Consider the following 19,527-nt stretch of genomic DNA (forward strand, 5'->3'; position numbering starts at 1 on the left):
ATAATAATAAACTATTATTATTGTTATTATTATTATTGTTATTATTTATTATTATTATTATTATTATTATTATTACATGCATTATAATGTTGGTAAAATCACGTCGCGGTGGGGTGGGTGGCGGCGGTTGTTACAGAAACATTACATAAATTTAGAGGGGGACCCGAGAGTGGTCTCAGTGTTACTGATATATTGCCCCTTGCAATTTTGCGCATTTGAAATAAATAAAGAAAGAAAGAAATGTTTTTATTTAACGACGCACTCAACACATTTTATTTACGGTTATATGGCGTCAGACATATGGTTAAGAACCACACAGATTTTGAGAGGAAACCCGCTGTCGCCACTAGGCCTACATGGGCTACTCTTTCCGATTAGCAGCAAGGGATCTTTTATTTGCGCTTCCCACAGGCAGGATAGCACAAAACCATGGCCTGTGTTGAGCCAGTTATGGATCACTGGTCGGTGCAAGTGGTTTACACCTACCCATTGAGCCTTGCGGAGCACTCACTCAGGGTTTGGAGTCGGTATCTGGATTAAAAATCCCATGCCTCGACTGGGATCCGAACCCAGTACCTACCAGCATGTAGACCGATGACCTAACCACGACGCCACCGAAGCCGGTGCATTTGAAATATGACTAAATACAGCAAAATAACCTTTTAGTCATTTATTTGCGGTAAAATTAACTATTTAAAAAATATACGTAAGGAGCCTCAAAATTGCAATCAGTGAACAATTATTAAGTTCAAACCCTGTTGTTAGTTTGTGTACTGTACGAAGTTAGTTTCTCTTTCAGATAATCTACCTCAGCAGCTGATAATTTGTAATTTTTATTTTTAATTTATTTATTTAATTAATTAATTAATTATTATTAATGTTTTGTTAGTATTGTAGGAGCAATAGTACACAAAAGGGACCGCTAGATTTATATACCCCCCTCCTCCCTTTTATTAATTTTTAATACCTTATTTCCATTGTTGTTGTCTCTATTTACTCTACGTCGCAGATGACGGTCAAGCGTTCTCGTTACACGAGCTTGGTAAGTCGTGTTGATACTGGGGATGCTCGTCTCGTCACTCAAAATAATACGTCACACCTCTGCTCTCCAAATGGCCGTTATTTTTCTCTGAATTATGGACCGTCGACATAATTCAATTTATTATTTTTTATAAATAAAATATCAATAATAAGTGAAATATGCTGGTTATGTAGATGGTTCAATAAAGTACTTTAAGGTACAAATCAAATGTATATATTGTCATATAATACTTTTTTGGGTCAATAATTAGGTCAACCATCCGTGATTGAGCGCCTTTAAAACGGAAACTTCATGTACCCAATTTATGGTTATTATAAGGGGGGACGTCATTGGAATACTGACGTCAGTCAAATTAGAAAATAGCTATATATTTAAATTAGTCGCCACATTAAAATAAAAACTGGTCTACTAATTTTGACCCCTGTCAAGCAGACAACGCTGTTTACGGGTCGGGTGATTTGTTTGTTTTTTTAGTTTTTTTTATTCTGGACAAAATATTAATTTAAGTTCTAAAAGATGACATAAATAAAAAGTACCTTGTGTGAAATATATCATGTCAAAATATTACAGTTGGATATGTTTTATTTATTGTGTACGAATCCAAAACACGTGTGCGAAAAGTGATTGTCGTCGACCTTAACCAATACACGTACGGAACGGCGTCTAGTCAAACCCGCCACACATACCATTTTGTACATGCGCTACTGCGCAGGACAGGAAGGATACTAGTTGGTGTAGCCGTTTTTTTAAAACGATCAACTGAAAAGTAAGTAAGCATATTACATAAAGTATAATGTAATTAATATTGAATTACATGTATTAGTGAAAGCGTGTATTCAAAAATATGTTCATGTGAGCCAGAAATATGCTGTACCAATGAATTACAATTGACCAAATTACAAAATGGGGCCTACACCAAGACAGACAAGGACGATGGCAATGACGTCGATAGTAGCATAGAGCAAGCATTTAAAAAAAACACTTTGTAAACAGGTTTTTTTAAAAATGTAAACTGAAGCAAATGGACCTAATTAGAAGGAAAATAAACAAAAAGTTTAAAGTTTTCATAGAAAAACCTCTTTTATATAGTCGGAAAGATTACGATTTCACAAGTATTGCAGAGGCTAATTTCGTGGTTTTGGCAAAAACGCGTCTTCACCGTATCACACTAAAATGAAGCAGTATAACAAAAAACTAAAAAACTAAAAATATTACTTGTTATCTCAACAAACTATCCTCACAATTTCAATATGTTTAGTCACTCCCTGCATTTTTAGCTACCTGTCAAGCATGTGACCCGTCTGCCAAAATTGTGTCTGTGAAATGTCAAAAAGTGAAAACTTCTTATAGTGTTGCTATATATTAATAATCAATTTTTTTTTAAATATTACTTCTACTAAGGATATATACATAATTGATGAATTTTTTTACTAATACTCATACAAATTTACTAAACTGTTTATTTATTGGTATATATGTCTATGGGAAAAAACAAACGTTTATGTATGTATTTATTGAGCTGAAAGGCTTTCCCATCACCAACATTTTACAATTTGCAATTTAGTTGCACACAGTAATTTATATATAGCTATTCACACACACACACACAGATAAAACATGCATTAAACAAGACAGAATATGATAAATGTTTTGAAAGGTCACTAGCCACAGGGCTAGTGGGTTTTCAAAACCACTAGCCCACCAAGAGAAAGCACTAGCCCAAATTCCTGATTTTTTATATAATTTGTAGCATTACAGATTTACAAATATAACAGTAAAATGAAACAAACAATTAAATCATGTTGTAACTTTCATTTTAGGCCAGACAAGCAAGAGCATAACACATACAAGAATATAAACCATGTCATTAAATTTGTCCAAAGGTCAAGCATTATTAATCAAGTTCCACCACCTCTTCCACATGGCTACCACAGGAATGCACAGTAGGAAGACTGTGTTCATTTACATGGTGTGTACCTTTTGCACACTCAATCTAGTGTTGAATACTTTCTTCTGGATCAAAATGTTCTATTTCAGGGCCAAGATGCATAATGCACAGTACATACTGAAGAGTTTCCTGTGACATTATATTTCTTTGCAGTTTTTAGCTGGTTAAGTTTGCTGAAAGACAGTTTACAAGCAGCAGTTGATTTTGAAAGCATCTTGTTACAAGATTATGAATCGAGTTTTCATATCAGAATTATTTTAAAGTTATTATGACGTAAGACAACATTACTGGATGAACAAACAAAAATGGTTTCAAAGTTTGTTTTGGTTAACGACACCACTAGAGCACACTGATTTATTAATCATCGGCAATTAGATTTCAGACGTGGTAATTTTGTAATATAGTCTTAGAGAGGAAACCCGCTACAAGTTTCCATAAGCAGCAAGGGATCTTTTATATGCACTTTCCAACAGACAGGATAGCACATACACAACCTTTAATATACAAGTCGTGGTGCACTGACTGGAACGAGGAACTAGTTTCAATACCTAAATAAATGACTTGATAGTATAATAAACTATTTAACTAAATATATTTCAATTTGCATCAATATAGAACGAAATGGAGTTACAGTATTTTTCTTTTTTTTTAAACCAAGAAAAAAATGCATATTATTTGACCTATTGGTATGCTATGTTCGAGCAAAAACGACCACTCACGATACCCAAGTGATACTTTTCTTTGGGACTACGTAATCAGGGCTCTACATTAACTGTTTAAGGCACCTGTCATGTAGGGCATGCAAAAATTAAAACTACCTGTCCCATCAGATATACCCCGTCCTTGTATATTGTTTTAGTTGTTGTTGTGGGTTTTTTTTTTTTTTTGGGGGGGGGGGGGGTGTTTCCGCATTAAATAGGATTATACTTAGCAGATATATTATGTATTGTTCATATTATAGTCAGTGATAGAATATTGCCACAATGGAAAAGCTATTTAATACAGCTTACTTCGTTGTTAAGGAGGAGCTCCCCTTCACTGTCTACGCAAAGTTACTGTCACTCCATGAAAAAAATGGTGCTAAGATGGGTAACCAGTATCAAAGTGACAATGCTTGTCAGCGATTCATCAAGTACCTCTACGAAGATGTCACGGCTTCAACCATTGAACAGATATCAAACTGTTCAGTGATGAGGCTCATGTTTGATGGAGCAACTGACGCAAGTGTCAGTGAAGTTGAACTCATCTATGTTCGCTATGTCATCAATGGACAAGCCCAAAATCAGTATCTGCGCTGCCAGCCGGTAGAACATGCACATGCTGATGGTGTGTATCATGCTATCGGCCAAGCATTCCGAGATCTCGGCATTAATGAATGGAGGTCAAAAGTTGTCGGTGTAGGTTGTGATGGCACACATATATTATATCTGATATGTTAATGCATATATAATTGCATGCACCACTAAGCAGTTTAAACACACACAGTGGCATACATTGATTGCCGCAACTGACCAAATATGAATTATATATGCAAACTATTGACCAAGAAATATGTAAATAAACACATGATTGTATGCCTTTATACTAAAAATAAGCCTAAAAGCAGAAACATAGGTTGCCAAATAAGAGAAATAACTCAACATACAATTCAACAGACAGAACATTAAGATTGTACCAACAATAACTTCAGCTCCATATTATTCCAAAGATCATAACAAGTTCACACCATAGACTTCTAAACATGTTTTCATGATGTGGTTATATTAATGATCATGCAAAACACAAGTCTATGCTTCGTCAGAAAGTGATAAAAATTAAATTATTTGGCAGTTAATTAATGTTTTTTTTTTTTTTTTAACTGGATGTCACATGTTATTGTTATTGTGCCGCTGTCGCGAAATATATTCGCCCCCCCTAGAAAATCGCCGGCCGGCGGATTTATTTCTCGCCCCCCTCAAAATATTTTCGCCCCCCCCCCCCCTATATAATGTGTTATATATAGGACGATGATCTATTTCTACCATAGTCCATACGCATACAAATTATGTGCTGTCTTTAATAGTCATCGAAAAAAGAGAGAAATATCCTTATTTATTACATATCCATTCAATCTTAGTATAGTAATAAAGACCATTCCGATCCGTGCAATTAAAAAATCTTTTATTGAACATATGTCCAATAAAAGCCTGAACTATTTTTGGGGGAATCCCCCAATTATTGTTTGAGAGTTAGCTCCCTTGAATGTTTATTATTATTTTATTATTTTATTAATTTTAAAATAAATAAATAAACTAAAGAAGGTATGTAATAAATACAGAACTCGACATACGTTTTTTTCGTTCCTATTTATTGCACTTGTTTATTGTGCGCAAGAATATATACCACTCGACCGCTACGCGGTCTCGTGCTATATATTATTCTTGCGCACAATAAACTCGTGCAATAAATAGGAACGAAAAAAAACGTATGTGAAGTTCTGTGTATATATTACACTTTTTGGAAACAGTTCTCAAGCGAATTACTCTCTAATTATACAACATTACATTAGAAGAATACCCTCTATTTTACCTTTAGTTTACACTGTCTATGATTATAATTAATTTCTATCTATAGTATAGAGACTATAGACGATATTTTATTTCTTTATTTCATTTGTGAATGCAGTGCCCCGATTTCCTCCATAAGGTATTCATACGTCATGCATTTTAAAACATTTCAGAAAAACATTAATCCATGGATATGATTTGAATAAAAACATATACTCTCCGTCAAATATATAAAACTCAGATAATATGTTTCGCTTGTAGTGACGACTTCTATTGTAAACTGAATTGTATAATTATAGGGGTCACTTTATTATCCATTATACAAGTGATTCTACTGATGTAGTGGCGTATATTTAGGAGTTTTGGGCTATCCTGGCAGTGTACTTATCTAATATGATGATGTATATACACACACAGGGTGAGCTTCTCTTGTTTCATTCTCCTGCTAGTGCACTATTATAATTTGCATAGTAGAGAAAGTTTGTTTTACTCCACCAGTAATATATTGGTCTACTATGATAATGTATTTAGCTCTCCGGTTAGTCTATATAATAAATAACTATGTGATAAATAGAATCTCATATCCGTGCTAATTTTATTACAGTGGGTGTGTGGGGTGGGGTGGGGTGGAGTGGATAGAGGATATATAGTGGGAACTAATAATTCCATACTTTCTCAGAAGCTCTTGGTATCGTATAACAACAAATGACATTATATTCAAATCAAACCATAAACATTTTATTTCAAATTAAGTATCCATCAGGGAACCAAAATGCAATACTTGCATAAAATATAGTAAATAAAGAGAACGAAAATACGAAGTTATGAAGTCCTATCATATAAACACGAGTCTTTTTTCTTCTTAGATGCACACGATTTTATCCATCGATTTTTTTCTCAGTGACATATAATCGAATGCTCGCATCTTCCTGTCTTCAATACATTTTAAGATATGATTGCGCATATTGGCAATGTTATATTTCACTGAGGGAGACATATCCTGGGCCAACTGGAAGGCATTGGCTATTGCAAAGACCCCACAATCATTCCCATTCGGCTGAGGCTGAACATCTAGAACTGTCACTGTAAGTGACCCATCTGTGTTCAAACGATTCTTGAAAATTTCTTTCATTTGCCGTTTTATGTTGTCAGTAATGGGATGAGATGGAATGCTGTCAGCGAATTGAATTCCATCCTTACTCCCAGAAACAGTCACCCAGTGATCATGGTCATGTAAGATTTGCACAGTGGTATCCATTGGCTTGAATGCTGTCTGCTTCAGTAGTGTAGACTGATTTTGAATACCAGTAGACTCTGTGATGAGCATATGGCAAGCATCAATCACTCTGTCGCTCAACCATGCACCGTTGAGAATGTCGCATCGATCACTCTCGTTCAGTTTAAATTTTGGTACCCATTTCGACGACCTTTGTGGCAGCTCTTCTGTCCTGACCCTTCTTCAATACGTAGAGTCCTTTCCCTAAAGTTTGCGTCACTGTATATGGCCCCTTGAATCGTGGTGCGAGTTTGTCTCCCTTCCTGGTATCTCGTCGACGGTTGACTATCGCCACGTGATCGCCAATCTGGTAATTAAAATATATTAAATTTAGTAAGATGTAGTCATTGCAAACATTGATCATTTCGGTTGAACCCTGAGAAAGCCTACAGGCCTTGAACTTAACTTTTTACAGGTAGCCACCCGGGCTACCAGCTTATGCCTTTTGGTAGCACTGAAACAACATATTAAGTCAGTGATTTTAAAAATGCACTGGCTCAGACTGAAAATTCACTGACCCATAATATATTTTATCATATGCATGTATACCAAAAATAATTTTTAAACTAATACAACTCAATACAAAATGTATCAGTTAATATACGTTTTGATAATATAATGCTCTTTTTTTTACCCAGGAATATTTTTTTTTAAATATATTTTTAAGAAATGTTTCGGTGTTTTTTTTTAATTGTATAGTTTACGTATTACAGCACAATGCTTGTCTACGAAGCAACAAGGCATACCATAAATTAATTACCTCAAATATGGATCCTCTGTGCTTAATGTCGTATCGTTTCTTTTGTTTCTTCTGGGCATCTGATATGTTGTCCTGGGCGGTGTCACGATGCTTGGTCAGGTCTGCCAGCTGCTTCATTCTGCTGCCGACATCATCCATGTCCACATCACATGTTGCATCGTCTACCTGGTATTCTAGGTCGACGGGGAGTCGGGGCTTCTGACCATAAAGCAATTCAAATGGCAAATACTTTGTAGAACTCTGTTTGTTTGTACGGTAGGCGAAGGCTATGGCATGTATGTACTGATCCCAGTCGTTGCACTCATCGTTTACCAGCTTCATAAGTTGAGTAACCATGGTTTGATTAAATCGTTCTGTTAGACCATTTGTCTGAGGATGATATGCCGATGTCATTGTTTGGTCCATGTCCATGATATCGCACAACTCTCGCACTAGTTTATTGCAAAACTCCCGTCCTTGATCGTGCAGCAATACCTCGGTTGAGCCGTATCTGTATACCAAACTCAATAGAAAGGCATGGATACTCTCGGCAGATTTGTTTTCTAATGCTCCTACCTCGACCCATCTTGTCAGATACTCTGTTGCGACGATGACGTAACGCTTTCCGTCGGAGGTCTCCTTCAAGGGTCCTACAAGATCAATCCCCCACCTGTGAAACAGTCCTTTCACAGGAACAGGGTGAAGGGTGGCAACCTGCGGCTTATTACTTGCATTCGATCTCTGACATCTTTGGCACTGTTGACAAAATGTTTTGATATCTGCCGTCATCGTTTTCCACCAGAACCTTTCAGATAATTTCTTGATGGTCGCGTTTTGGCCAAAGTGACACCCTCCTATAAGGTGACTGTGAAGGGATTGCATTAAGGTCATTTTTTCTTCTTCTCCGATAACAACCTTCTGACGCTTTCCATTGTGTCCTATGTGGTACAGCGTACGGTCTTCAAGTGTAAACACCTTTGCCTTTTCTCGCAGACGTCGCTTTTGACTCTTGGTATAGTCTTCTGGATAGTAGGACGAAGCAAGATAGTTGATCAAAACCCGAGCCGCAGTGGAGTTCATATTGCGTAAGACAATTAGCTTCACATACAGCAGCAGCAAACGTTGGCAAAATTACATAAGAATGAGTGATGTATTGTGAACAAAATTTTACCTTCCTTATATAGGAAAATATTAAATAAGTTTAGTTACACTGTATCAGTCATTATCCTTGATATTTTCTAATTACTACATTGTATATCTAACATCAAAGTGGACAGGAGTGTTCGTGGGTGTGAAATTGTATTTATTGTATCACGCTTTGGAGTCGGTACCCGTGGTGTATCCTATAGTTAAACGATGTGCGCGTCTGACCTATTTTTAACATTGTTTCAAAGTACGCTAGGAACTCATGAATGAAAAATAACATAGTAATACAAATCCCATTGAACATAACTGAGACGTGAAATAGAACATTGCTTTTAAATGTAACAATGACACCAACATTGCACAACAATATAAATCGGTAAATGATTTATGTTTTAAAAAAACATTAAAACACAAAACATTCGATCAAATGAAATCCAAAATTAACGGTAAACGAAAGTTCAAGGTTTAATTATTACACTTCAAACATTGTACATGTATTCAAATGTGATACTCATTTCCTCCTGTGGGTGTTAGAAACCATTCTTATAGTTCTCATTTTTAATATGTACTTTTAGTGCGCAACATCTGACCTTAAACAATACTCATGGAATTATACTTATACATGTACGCTGTAAAATATCATCTAAGAACATCATTTTAGTAGCGTTATAACAGATATAAAATGTTTAGTACCACCACATTAAGACAGGTGTTTACTGTTTGCAGAAAGGAAACAAACAATTCTTGAAGAAGTATCTAGCTATAAACTTTCATTATATTTGCTTACAAATATTTGACAGTTCAAATGCATAATTAATAGGCTACATTATTCCAGTAACTGAAGTTGGATGTGTGCGTGTGTATGTGCGTGTGTTTATCTTTGCGAGGGTCTGTATCATATGTGTATATGTATGTATATGTGCGTGTGTGTGTGTGTCTATGTATGTGTGTGTGCGCGTGTGTGGCATGCTCACGTGTATAAAACATAACAGTGATATAAATATGTTCAACAATAATTTACCTGAATATTGTTCATTAAATGACAGAATAACTAAAAATGAGTAAGGGGCGAATATTTTATGGGGGTGATTCTATTTCGTGGGAGTTTTTATTTCGAAATAGATTCGCCGGGGGGCGAAAATGTTACGGGGGCGATTCTATTTCGTGACACCGGCATTGACAACTTATAATCTATGGTGCGAAATTGTCCGTCTATGTTACCCTAATTAAATGATTTTGCCGTCTACGTTCAATCTTGCTGATTCAACTATTTATACAGATGGAAGTATGATGTATGTAGGTCTTTTGCCGTTTACATTTGCTACTCTGCCAATTACTTCCGAATTCTACTGAAATCACTGCATGTTTTTTTTATTGATTAAGAAGGGGTGTTTTGTGAGAAAATACTTACGTAAATATACGCCGCCCTTGGCCCTTTTCCAGTCCAGCAGACGACAGCAATTGACCAATGACAGCGCGCTACATAAAGCCATGGCTTGCCAAAAGAAGTATCGCGATTGATCTGTTGCGTTATGACATTTTAACGCATGCGTATTGGAAGTTACCGAAATATCAACTTCCGACATTGGGACAGAATCAACAAGATCGTGTTCACGCTGAATAAATGCGAAAAATTAGCGATATCATCGGATTTTGAAGCACCTGTCCGGTCGGACAGGTGAAATGGGGTATTCACATGTCCCCAGTAAATGCTACCTGTCCCGGACTGGCGGACAATCCTTACTGTTGAGCCCTAGTAATTGGACAGTTTTGTTATTTTAGATGGGAAAGTCTACTTACTTACAATAATAAAGCAGGATGGCTGATCGATTACGATTAGAGGGGTGTCCGTGCGGTTAAAACACAATACACAATACCCTGTGATCTTAATAAAAGAGGCACATCTTTTTAGTGTGTCTAGACACAGTGTCTGGGGATACTCTCAGTCTTTGTTGCGATGAAGCAAGACGTTTCTAAGTGTGCTCTCGAGCTGCTCCCCCTCCCCTCCCTCCCCCCCCCTCCCCCCCCCCCCCCCACCCCCACCCCCGACACACACACACACCTGGGGGGAATGATCGCTTCATTTGGAGCTTTGTTAGAGTACCGAGTCGCGTACACCGGGCCACGGGCGACCGTGACCTTGGTGTATGGCGACTCGGTAAAGAAGACGCGGAGAGGAGGGAGGAAGAGACGTGCGCCGGGAGCGGCTCGGGGGGGGGGGGGGGGGGGGGATCCAAAACTGGCGGCTCAACAGCCAGCGGCGGGTCCTTCTGCGTCGCCGCCCCCACCGTCAACACCGAAGAGGACGCCAGTGCCATCGACGCCAGCATCCCCGGACGAACCGTACTCCAACCTTGACATAGTAATGTGTCAGGTTGCGAGGGCGGTTCTACTGACCTCCACGCCACGGGCGCCGACTCTGGTGCAGCGGTCAACTTTACAGACCGCTCCCGTTGAGTCGGCGCGAGGACTTGTTGTTGCGCCACAGAAGCGGAAGGCGACATCCCCGACCATCCATCCAGCCAAGGCCAAAAAACCACCACCGGAAGTAGACGTCCCCCCCCCCCCCCCCCCCTTGAAGAAGATGAGTGGACACTAGCTGTCGCGAAGATGCACAAACAACTTCACCACCTCATACAGGGTGATACTTTAAAAAAAATTGGCCGTGTTTCAAAATTGTTATGTTTCTTTTTTTTATAAATAGTCCAACGCACTTCATTTTGGCGCCCGTTCAATTGCTCAAATCACCTTAACACCTTTTAGGCTGAGCAGTCAAATATATTTTTGGATTTAATTTCTTAGTCCGGACTTGATTGGAGTGCAGGTTATTCTCCTTCGACTTAGGCGCTTTAGATTTTTACAAAAAAAAATATTCCAAATTCCGCCCACTTCAAACTTACCCCCCCCCCCCCCCCCCCTCACTCCGTCCCGGACTTAGTCACTGGCGAAAGTCAGAGATTAAGCCCGTGATAGGCGTGCGTGAAGCTCTCGTGGCACATATGCACGTTAAAACTTTACCTGACCGACCGACCGTCTGGGGACCGTCTAAATATACACCTGCCAATCAGGAACCACAGGTACATGCCACGGAAAGAAAAGACTAATTAACTAAGAAAACACTCTGATTATTATTTCAGTACGTGGGTTAAGTTGTGTACAAACCATAATAGTTATTTCAACACTGACAATGGTGGTTTATTTTGTATTAAAAATAATATATAATTGTTGCTGGCTTACTGGGTTGACTATTATTACAGAATATTGCGATGCATCAGGTATGTTAAACAGTTTTGTTTCTTCAGTTCGAAGACTAATTCCTGACGTGACACGTTAGGTATTACGTAACCACCAGCTCGCCAGGATGATACAAAATGGCTGTGCCTGTTATATATAATAGCCGTCACATTTAACCGTTTTATTAATTAACTATACGATTATACTTGTTGATATTAAGCAATAATGTGCATTTATATATCTTTGAACATGCATACCAGGTCAAATGCCTTGATTGTCCCTTCCTTTAATCAAAATACATATACCTATGATGTTTTTTTCAGGTTGGTTTTATCACACAAACTGTTTTAATGTACAATGGCACAAATGTTTCTCCATTACCAGAAACGGGACAGGTTTTTAATTAGTCACAATGACTAAAATTATATAATTAAAAATTATAACTTATTAATACTTCCAAGCTATTAATTGATCATATGGATTTTTTAAAAAAAACTTTAAAATTTGCCTTGACATAAACAAAGAAAGAAAAAATCATGTTTGTTGGTAACAGACGGACACCACACGTATATTTTAATTAATTACTACTAATTACTGATAACATTTAAATGTAAACAACAACACCGAACCTTTGTGTAGAAAAATAACTATAATCAGCACTAGTTTGGACTTTTAGTATAGTTGTATTTACTAAATGAAATGCCTATGCACATGCATTAACATACATAAAGAGGATTTTATCTTTTTTATAATGCCGCCATTTTGTCTGATTTGAAAATCCAATAATGATTGTAATACATGGTTTTTAAATGAAAAAATTAACTGTTAAAATTTAAAAAAAAATAGGTGCTACATGTAGTCAGATACTCACCAAATTAGTTTTCCTGTATGATAGACTTGTTCCATGTACATGAGGTATAGTCTTAGCTAAACACGTGCATAAAGAAATGTCCAGCTAGGTGCCGCCATTTTGTTTTTCTTCTTTGGTTTCCTCCTACTGGCTGGAGACCCACACAGTGGTGTCTAAATTAAGTCCTTTTGAAGTTGCACCATACTGCCTAAGATAGCAAGCCTATTAATCTCAGTATGTTGCACCTCTCATAATAATCCCTTATTCTATCTGAATTCCTAATGTCATTGTTGTTGTGTGGGTTTTTTGTTGTGGTTTTTTGGGTGTGTGTGTTTTTGTGGAGGGGTTTTGGTGTTTTGTTCCCCCAGTTCCACCAGATAGGATTCAACTACACACACACTCAAACTCCTAACCCACCACACCAAAGTTAATTAACTTTTTATATGTAAATACAAATTAACATTAATAGATAAAATGAATCATACTGTAATAAACATTGGAATGGGGCTCACCTCCCCACCCCCCTCTCTGCAGCTACAATTTTACAGGTATTCATTGTGACAGGTGGTGAGTGGGGAGGGTCTATTTAAATGACGAGGTAGTATGGGATAATTATAATCATATAACATCATGTGTATTAATATTGATAAAATGTTTTATTATTATTGGAAATACTGTCCAAATCTGTAACATGTATGTTTGGTTGTTTCGCCACTTTTCTCAATGAATTTGATCAATCCTGTGAGAAGTTATGAATTAAAAAAAAAAAAACCATGAAAATGTTTTGGACTTTGGAAAAAATATTTAACTCCAGTTCACTTATACCACTGATAAACCACTTATAAGTGAAATATATGTGTAGTATCAGTTAACCATTCTTTTCACTTATACTTATGCACACTGATACTTTACTTATACCAATATATAGGCAATTTGTAGTTGGTGACGCATAGCAATTTGCTTCCAGTTGTTTACGATTAGTACTGTTACCGAATCATAGTTATTAATTATGCTTATTTGCAACATTAATAGCACACTGACGGTTTGAAAACAGAGAACACGTTGTCCGATTGTTTCCAGTTACAATCCCCCGCTGTTAGTGTGTGTACTGTCCGTAGTTGGTGTGTATTTATTTTCTTTTTCAGATAATCTCTCAGCAGCTGATAATTCTATTTATTTATATACATTCATCCATTCATTCATTAATTCATTCATTCATCCATTTGGTCGGATGGTGCGTGTAAAAGATCCCTTGCTGCTAATGAAGTGGCAACAACGGGTTTCCTCTCTAAATATCTGTGTGGTCCTTAACCATATGTCTAACGCCATATAACCGTAAATAAAATGTGTTGAGTGCGTTGTTAAATAAAACATTTCATTCATTCATGCATTCATATATTAATAATAATAATAATAATAATAATAATACAATACCAAATCCAAGCGAACATTTGCTAAAACATATAAATACATTATAAATAATTTTGTGATTGCTTTGAAAAGTTTGTGGATCCGACAAATATTTTTAAATGACCCAAAATCAACCATTTTGTTCGAAGCTTCTACAAATATATCAACACGTGACTTAATCATATATGGCGACCATTTTCTACACTGTAAAGAAAAATTTAATACAAAATGCATTTTGGAGAGACATTGGTTAGTTGGTTAAGGATACAACAATACATGTAGATGACATTCTCCAGTTCAATATCTGGTTTAACAGTAACATTTGTGTAGATAAAAAGCCATTTATACTAAAACGATTTATCTCAAAAGATATTATCTTTATTAATGACTTGTTGAATTAACAAGGATAGTTTCTAACATATGAACAGTGCTTAGAGAAATACGAAATAACTATCAATTTTCTGGAATATGCTTTATTGGTCAATTTATTGATTTACAACCTAGATAATTTAAATCATGACGTTTTTATAGCATTACAAAATCCGGTTCTTCCATATAGCTTAAAGGTTTTGTTCAAAGATCAGAAACGTTTCCAACGTATACAGTCCAACCTGTCTTAAAGGTGCACAATCATGGCACATTATTAATACACAGTATATAAAACAAATACATACACATTACAGTATTAAAAAACAAAAAAAAAAAAAATTTCATACCAGTTATTAATAATGTGACTTTTGGTAAAACACTTGGGGAAAATCCCACTGCTCAGACCTGTGACGTACCATCAGGCGTTCTGTTAGTAGGTCTTAACACATTTGTACATCTACTCTAATAGTACCTCGATTGGTGAGGAAGTGGTATATAAACACGTTAACCTAGTTACCTACCTATCTGTGACGTACCATCAGGCGTTCTGTTAGTAGGTCTTAACACATTTGTACATCTACTCTAATAGTACCTCGATTGGTGAGGAAGTGGTATATAAACACGTTAACCTAGTTACCTACTTACCTGTGACGTACCATCAGGCGTTCTGTTAGTAGGTCTTAACACATTTGTACATCTACTCTAATAGTACCTCGATTGGTGAGGAAGTGGTATATAAACACGTTAACCTAGTTACCTACCTACCTGTGAACAGGAGGACACAAGTTCAGCCCCGACGTTTGAACGTGGGATATTAACATTTGACTGTAATAAAAAAATGTGTTCAGATCAGAACGCATTCAAAACAACAAGCAGAATAAATAACATGATTTCATAGATTAATACCACATAAAATAGGGATCTGAATTTATTGTCTTAGACAGATGGGTATGATGCAAAGCAGGTATGAACACATAAATAATAATACAATTTATCTTGCTACCTACACCCGTTACTACAGGCGTTCATTGTTTGCTAAGCATTCAAAGAGGCGTGATTATTTCATAACACTTTCTGTGGTGCCCTAATTACCGGGGAACTGCCGTCATTGTTAAAATGTGACCACTGGCAGACAGTAGGTATGATCGCATGCAGGTGTACACAAATCCTGTGATTGTCGCTTTGTTTAAAGTTTGGAAACACTACTGCTTTGATACATCCAAACACAAAACAATGGTTCACCATATTTTACATTTGAAAACAATCTCCAAAAGAATATTCCATCCATACAATTCAATTCAATATACTAAAATGTTTCCATTTTAAAAATAAACATGTTCCACCTTCCCAGTAAAATGTTTGAAAGGCTGCGAATCACGCTGTCATGTTATGCCGGTTAGCAGATCACGGGACCATGCTACTTGGCTCTACGAGTCAACAGGCGTGTTGGCAAGCGATGAAAAAAACACCACGACTTTTGATTGCGAATATATTAAAAACGGGTATTTAAAAAAAAAAAAATGTTTTATTGATACTTCATATATATTGTAAAAGGTATACGTAGATACCAAACAATAGTGAATTACGTTTTTGATAAATGTTGACCTTTAAGCGGTCACACAAGTGAAAATAATCTACAAAATAATTTTGAAATAGAAAAATATATTTATTACAAAACACTATGAAGCATTCTATAAGCAATGGACACCCTATATAACTACATGTATATTTAATTAAAATATCATTCTCTAATACTCTCTCAATATCCCCACAACTTCTTTACACTTGTCTACTGTTGTTGCTCTCTCTCTCTCTCTCTCTCTCTCTCTCTCTCTCTCTCTCTCTCTCTCTCTCTCTCTCTCTCTCTCTCTCTCTCTCTCTCTCTCTCTCTCTCTCTCTCTCTCTCTCTCTCTCTCTGCCTTTTCTTAAGATTTACGTCTTATAAATATAGAAAGCATTAACATATTTAAATAGCATATTTTGTTTAGATACAATTGTTTAAATATGTATTCTGTAAGACAGTGACCACGGCTCCCCAATCTGTTCACTGCCTATTGTATTGGTGGGAAATAAATCTTTAAAAAAAACAACAACAAAAAAACACAACAAAAACAAGTATAATCTTATGTATAATTAACAAAATGGTTAAATGGTGATGCCTATTATATATATATATATATAATGTCAGACATAGCCATTTTGTACCATCACAGTCAATACGCCATCTGCCGAGCCAGTGGTTACGTAATACATAACGTGTCACATCAGGAATTAGTCTTAGAACTGGAGAAACAAACATACCTGATTTTTGTGGATGCATCGCAATGTTTTGTAATAATATCCACCCCAGTAAGCCAGCAATTAGTATATATTATTTTTCAATACAAAATAAACCACCATTGTCAAAGTGTCGAAATAACTGTATTATGTTTTGTCCATACATTAACGTACGTACTTAAATAATAATCGGAGTGTTTTCTTGGTTAATTGGTCTTTTCTTTCCGTGGCCTGTACCTGTGGTTCCTGATTTGCAGATGTATATTTTGAAGGTCAACAGTCAAGGTCATTATTTACTGCTGTCTAGACACAAATAAATACGTGTCTGTTTTATTAAGATCACAGGGTATTGTGGGATAAGCTGCCACCCCTAAAATGGTAATGACTTATCAGCCGTCCTGCTTTAAGAAAAACAAATTATCACTTGGGTATTGTTTGTGGTCGTTTTTGCTCCAACTTACCCTACCAATAGGCTGTATTAATATACATTTTTTCTTTGGATTTTTTTATTGATGCAAATTGAAATATATTTAGTTAAATAGTTTATTATACTATCAAGTCATGTATGTTGTTTTGCAAGTCAGGTTGATGAAAGCGAAGTGCCTTGTCATAAATTACAGCGTTTGTTTACACTGTGCATACAGAAGTTGGTCCGAGCTGCGGTGACTGTGCCCAAAGCTAGAATGCCGGATGCACCAAAAACAAAAAGAAAATGGCTGCCCCCAGTTAGGAGGAATAATCACGTTTTTTTTTTTTTTAATTAACTCTAAAATAATGTCTTTTTCATTTCTTAAAGTGTCAGTATGTGCTCAAGTCGATAAACAGCGAAATCCAAAATTGCCGCCATTTTAAGACATTTGTCTCAACCAGTTAAAAATCGCGGAGTATAGTGAAAGGTCTATTCCAATGTGGTTGTCTTTCTGATGGCAAACCTGTACAATATCCAAATTATGGCATTGTGTATGCAGCCCATTTGTCTATATCTGTAGTATGCCCAAAATCCCTGACTGAGAACATTTTGTTTTATGATCGTTTAATTGTACGTAAATACAAATGTTTGCTCGATTTGGAAGACCAATGCAACTTGTTTTTGTTTACAGGTCCATAGGAAAAAGGGGCCCCTACATGAGGACAAAAATGCATGTTGTTGTTTTTTCTTGATTATTTTTGTCTTACTCTAAATAAAGATAAACATAGTGCTTATACCGTTCCCCACCATTAGAGAGTATGCCCCCCCCCCCCCCCCCCCCCCCCCCCATACCTCCAGATATGATGGCAGCACTAAACCAAATAAGTTTCGGCTGGGTCAAATTTTGAGGTGCAACAAACTTTTGACACCACATGTCCTGTGATTGGTTATAAATGTGAGTGTGTTGGTTGTAAAAAAAAAGAAGTTTTATCTGGGCTAAAAATGTATGCGATTTTATTTCATCTAGTACCACTGTCAAGTAGCCTTGTGCTTGGTACATGTATGGGGTACCTGTAAAAAAAAAAAAAGTACTAAAATTTTGTGCGAAACTAGTGGTGTTGTAAAAGCATCTGGTTATACCGAAAATGAGCCATGAAAGGTACCATTTTCTTCACTTAATACTTTGAGGTAGGGGTTGTAGTACTGATATTTATGAGTTATAGTTTCCTTGATATATTGCATATAGTGTTTTTAAGAACAAACGTTAATATGGTCACCTATGGGATTTTATATGGTATAGTACAGCCTTATATGCAGCATTAAAATATGGCTATTATGTGTCTAACATATATGGTTATTTCAGCAATTGCTCATGAGAGAAAGCCTTCTGCTGCTAACGAGGCCAAATAGCCTTGCCCTCAAATGTGTGAAATTCAAGGTGCTTGGATCCTTAATTCTGTAAATATGTATAATTATACGTAAAGGTATGTAAGTGTGACATTAAATTCGATGAAGTACATCCTGATGTACAATGTGATTTTGCTTGAGACAATTGTTTTATCATTACAGAAACACTAAACGATGAGGAACATGTGTTTGTTGTGGCTACATCTTTTACTTCTGAGTAGTTCAGACACTTCTTATGGTAAGATGCACATTTTTTTACACCCATCAGTGATGGGTCGTATTATGGTATGGCATTGAACGTCCGTCTTTTTCTTTTTCTTTTTCTTGTCCGGACCATATCTTGAATACAGATGCATACAGGACCATCAAACTTTACATGTAGGAACAACTTGGGATGGCAGTGTGTCTTGTTCTATTACTAGGTCACTGTGACCTACTTTTCACGGTATACTGCACATAACAGTAAATCCTTGTCTAGATCATATCTTGCATACAGATGCATACAGAACCATCAAACCTCAAATGTAGTAACAACTTGGGATGGTGGTTGGTCCAAAACAAACTATTCATCCATACCAAGTTTGACATAATTAGAATTGAATCATACCCGTAACCAGGGCTTCTAGAATCTTTATAAAATCTACTAGCTATGGGATCAGTGATTTAAAACATGTACTAGCCACCATTAAAATTTCACTAGTCCTACTTTACTAAATAATAATAATAATCAGATATGTCGCCTAAAGAGGGAAATACAGCTTAAAAATTCTAACATTGTGTAGTTGGGGTGGAAACGGAATATTCATATGTACAAAATAGAGTCCTGCAACATTTGACTTATATTTTGCACTAGCCGTCAGGCATGGCAATATCA

General features: G+C 36.4%; 1 protein-coding gene across 1 annotated transcript in view; it reads left to right on the forward strand.

Moving 5' to 3' along the window:
• Positions 1 to 18,826: 18,826 nt before the first annotated feature.
• Positions 18,827 to 19,527, forward strand: part of LOC121386694 — a 55,207-nt gene continuing 54,506 nt past the window's right edge. Inside the window, exon 1 of the mRNA XM_041517686.1 lies at positions 18,827 to 18,891. Coding sequence (XP_041373620.1) covers positions 18,828 to 18,891 — 64 coding nt within the window. The 5' untranslated portion in view covers position 18,827. The remainder of the gene's footprint in view (positions 18,892 to 19,527) is intronic.

This window comes from Gigantopelta aegis, chromosome 12 (assembly GCF_016097555.1).
Source record: "Gigantopelta aegis isolate Gae_Host chromosome 12, Gae_host_genome, whole genome shotgun sequence".
Lineage (NCBI taxonomy): Eukaryota > Metazoa > Mollusca > Gastropoda > Neomphalida > Peltospiridae > Gigantopelta > Gigantopelta aegis.